Consider the following 3,986-nt stretch of genomic DNA (forward strand, 5'->3'; position numbering starts at 1 on the left):
TTATTTATTCATACAGGCCAACTATTGTGTTGGCTGTTGTCATTTTTAAAAATTTGACAATCTAAGTCACATGTGTCAAACACAAGGCCCGCGGGCCAAATCCGTCCCGCCAGGCCTTGCAATGTGGCCCGCACCACGCTGTCATCACTGCACTCCGCTGCGTTTCCATCACAATGACAGTTTATGACTGTTCAGTAAACCATTCGGCCTGCGATTTAGGCTGGATTTTAGATTTTGGCCCCTTCTCTGATTGAGTTCGACACCCCTAATCTAAGTGATCAGTGCTCCTGACTAAATAGTCAGATGTTGCATGTTTTAAAATTCTTACAGTCCATCTGTTGAAAATTACTGAATTACACACTCAAAATATTTTCTTCCCAAGAAAATTTTTGTGCTTTAATATACTAGTAAATTACTATGTAAACATAGGTTTTGAACAAATAAATTGCAGAATAAGATCAGTGGAGCTTTACAGTCTTATTTTGATTGTTAATTAATATTGTTTATTCTTAAAACAGGTATCCTGATTGGAATCCTGAGATCCTCCCATCAAGAAGGTAATTCTTAATTTATTTTATTATTTTCCACCGCCGTTTATCTCCTCTATGGCCTACTGCATCTCCACCCTTCTCCCACATCCCCACCTACACAATCATCATGGAAGGTAATTATGTTTTTAGCAATGATGTTATTGAAACAATTTTCTTTTTAGAAGTAAGCAAGTACTTTTTTTTTTTTAATACGATACTGTTTTGAACTAAGTCCAGTTTTAATTACCCCAACTTAAATAGTTTTCCTCTTCTACTTTTTAGTCTTTTTAAAAAAATACTTCCTATTTTTGTTATTACTTTATACTTGTGGAATCTTAGATTATAAATTGCCTTGAAGGATGGGAATGGTTTTATTAAGGTTGGTTGTTTTCCCTTGGGGGGTTTGAGGGGTCCTTATTCGTTGTGCATATATACAAATACAGCAGTCAAAGAAGTATTTGTAAATGGCATAATGTTTTAGGAAAAAAGTTGAAAAGTATTTCTTGATATAAATTGTTTCCTAAAATTTTTTGTCCTAAACTTTTTATATAACTAAATATTTTTAAAACATGTCTATACTGCCGAAACCGGTTTGGTTCAGTGGATAGAGCCTCGGCCTGCAGACTGGAAGGTCCCAGGTTCGATTCCGGTTAAGGGCATGTACCTTGGTTGCAGGCTCATCCCCAGTAGGGGGTGTGCAAGAGGCAGCCGGTCAATGTTTCTTTCTCATCGACGTTTCTAACTCTCTATTCCTCTGTCTTCCTCTCTGTAAAAAAATCAATAAAATATATTTTTTTAAAAATATCTATACTAATAAAAGGTTAATATGCTAATTAGACTGGGAGACCTTCCAGGCGTCCTTCCTGACAAAACCATGTAGGTGGGGCAGAGGCAGAGGCAGAGGCGGTTAGGGGTGATCAGGCCAGAAGGGAGGGCAATTGAGGGCGATCAGGTGGGTGGTGGGAGGGCAGTTGAGGGAGAACAGGCGGGGAGGGAGGGGTAAAAGCAGTTGGGTGAGGCCAGCAGGCAGAGTGGTTAGGGGTGATCAGGCAAGTAAGTGGTTAGGAGCCAGTGGTCCTGGATTGTCAGAAGAAATGTCTGACTGCCAGACATCCCCCAAGGGGTCCCAGATTGGAGAGGGTTCAGTTGGAGAGGGTGCAGGCCGGGCTGAGGGATACCCCCACTCCCACCCCGTGCACGCATTTTGTGCACCAGGCTACTAATTTGTATATAATAGTGATATAGGAAAAGCCTGAGAAATTGATGATAATAAAATTCTGTAAATTAGCCAAAGAGAGGGATCCAAGCAGTTAGAGGGCTGGGCATCTTGTCTGATTATTTCTTATTTGTCTCAAGGCTAAATCAGATCATAACAAACAAGTTTTTGTTTTTAAATAAATACATAGTATCAGAATTTGCTTTTATTAGTAGTCTATTTTTAAGAATATCCTTTTGTCACTTAAGTAGCTTAAATTTACATTAAATTGCTGAATTTGTGTCTCTTTTTCCACTTTGTAGAAATGAAGGCAATAGAAAAGAAAATGAAACTCCAAGAAGTCGTTCTCATTCCCTTAGTCCTAGACATTCTAGGAGATCAAGTTCAAGTCACAGATTCCATCGATCTCGAAGCCCACCACGTTATATATATAGACCAAGAAGTCGAAGTCCAAGAATTTGCCATCGTTTCATTTCCAGATATAGATCCAGGTCCCGTTCACCATATCGAATGAGAAATCCATTTAGAGGTAGTCCAAAAAGCTATCGATCAGTTAGCCCTGAAAGGATATCAAGGAGATCAGTGAGATCATCAGGTACACTTATGATCATGTATAAGTCTACTTACTTTGACCGTTTTTCTTTAAGGTTTTTTATTTGTTTGAATTTTTATATTTGTATATCTTTAATAAGTTTGAAATGGTGGTTTATGTACTGTTAAGATTTAACAAAAGTTGACATCTGAGTTATTTGCCTTAGCTCTTTTTTAACTTCTTAAGAAATGAAATATTTTACTTTATTAAATTTTTGAATTGTTCTATGACGTCTGACCACATCAAAACCTAGTTAATTTTTCTTCCCTTATTAACTATTAGAAGAAATGTGCAGGAGTGTACATGTCCACCCAACATCGATTTTAAAAACCAAGGATATACAAACATCTTGCCTTTATAATTGATTATAGACTTACCAGAGGCCTGATGCACAAGAGTAGGCCTTCCTTCCCTTGGCTGCCGGCACCGGCTTCTCTCTGGCACCCGGGACCCAGGCTGGCTTCCTTCAGGCCAGCTGCAGGCACCCAGGACCTGGGCTGGCTTTCCTTAGGCCCTGGCCTCATCAGGAAGGGTATCGGGAATGACATTGGGTCTAAATAGCATATTACCCTTTTATTATTATATAGATTTTCTGTGAATTAATTTGAAAGCTTTTTGAAATTATTCATATTTTAACTTGGTGTTAATAATTATTTGTTTAGTGATCTTTACAGAAATAGTTCGTATATATACTATACATACAATCCTGGAGGTCTTTTCAGAGATCTGCGAAGTATTACCTTTCTCAACTAATCACATGCCTGTGTGACATGTAGTTTCTTTTTATATTTCAACCAGAATGTAACCAGCAGAATGCGTGCAAAAGCAGATATGAGAATTTAGGTGTTTTCTCTTAAGCCCAACATTAAAGTGTTTGTGGAAAATGTACAACAGTGCTACTCAACTAATTTTTGTTTTTGCAGTTCTAGTGTTTCATAAAAATTTGTTATTTAAGTTCACAAAGGAGTTTATTATTAAATGAATAAGTGTTTTTAAAATATTTTAATTTCTTTTATGGGAAATACTGAGTACTTATGTTTTAGAGCGTAGAGGGATACAGAGAACAAAACTTGTGGACAGCTGGTGTAATAGAAGCTCACTGAATAAAGGAAGTTCATGTAAATGCTTTTTGCATGAAAGATTAAAGACTAAAAATTTTTTGTGTATTTATGCTCCTCGTTTGTCCTGACAGTGGCTCTATGTTATAAATATTTGGACAGTTGAAAGGTTAATCTTTAAAAAAAAAAAAAAAAAAAAAAAAAAAAAAAAAAAATATATATATATATATATATATATATATATATATATATATATATATATATATAATGTGATGAAATGTTTCTACCTTAAGTTCCTTTCAATTAAAGTAGTATTTATATCCTCTTCACTAGATAGAAAAAGAGCATTAGAAGATGTAGCACAACGATCAGGGCATGTCCCAGAATTCAGTAAGGAGAAGCATTTTGAAGCAGTTGATAAAGGACACTTAATAGCACGAAAGGCTAAAACTGGAAGTGGATCAAAGCCATCATCTAAATCTGTAAGCTCTACAAAGAATGATTCAAATTTAGGAGGATATTCTACTCGTTACAAATCAAAGAATCTTGAAGATGCCACCTTATCCGAATGTAAACAGATGTCTGATAAA

The 3,986-nt window shown here is 36.3% G+C and overlaps 1 protein-coding gene across 1 annotated transcript in view; it reads left to right on the forward strand.

The window, feature by feature from the left end:
* The first annotated feature begins 3,771 nt into the window (after window positions 1–3,771).
* The window catches only part of ZNF638 (zinc finger protein 638), a 116,248-nt gene continuing 116,033 nt past the window's right edge, over window positions 3,772–3,986 (forward strand). The window contains exon 1 of the mRNA XM_036436126.2: window positions 3,772–3,786. Coding sequence (XP_036292019.1) covers window positions 3,772–3,786 — 15 coding nt within the window. The remainder of the gene's footprint in view (window positions 3,787–3,986) is intronic.

This window comes from Pipistrellus kuhlii, unplaced genomic scaffold (assembly GCF_014108245.1).
Source record: "Pipistrellus kuhlii isolate mPipKuh1 unplaced genomic scaffold, mPipKuh1.p scaffold_m20_p_13, whole genome shotgun sequence".
NCBI classification, from domain to species: domain Eukaryota; kingdom Metazoa; phylum Chordata; class Mammalia; order Chiroptera; family Vespertilionidae; genus Pipistrellus; species Pipistrellus kuhlii.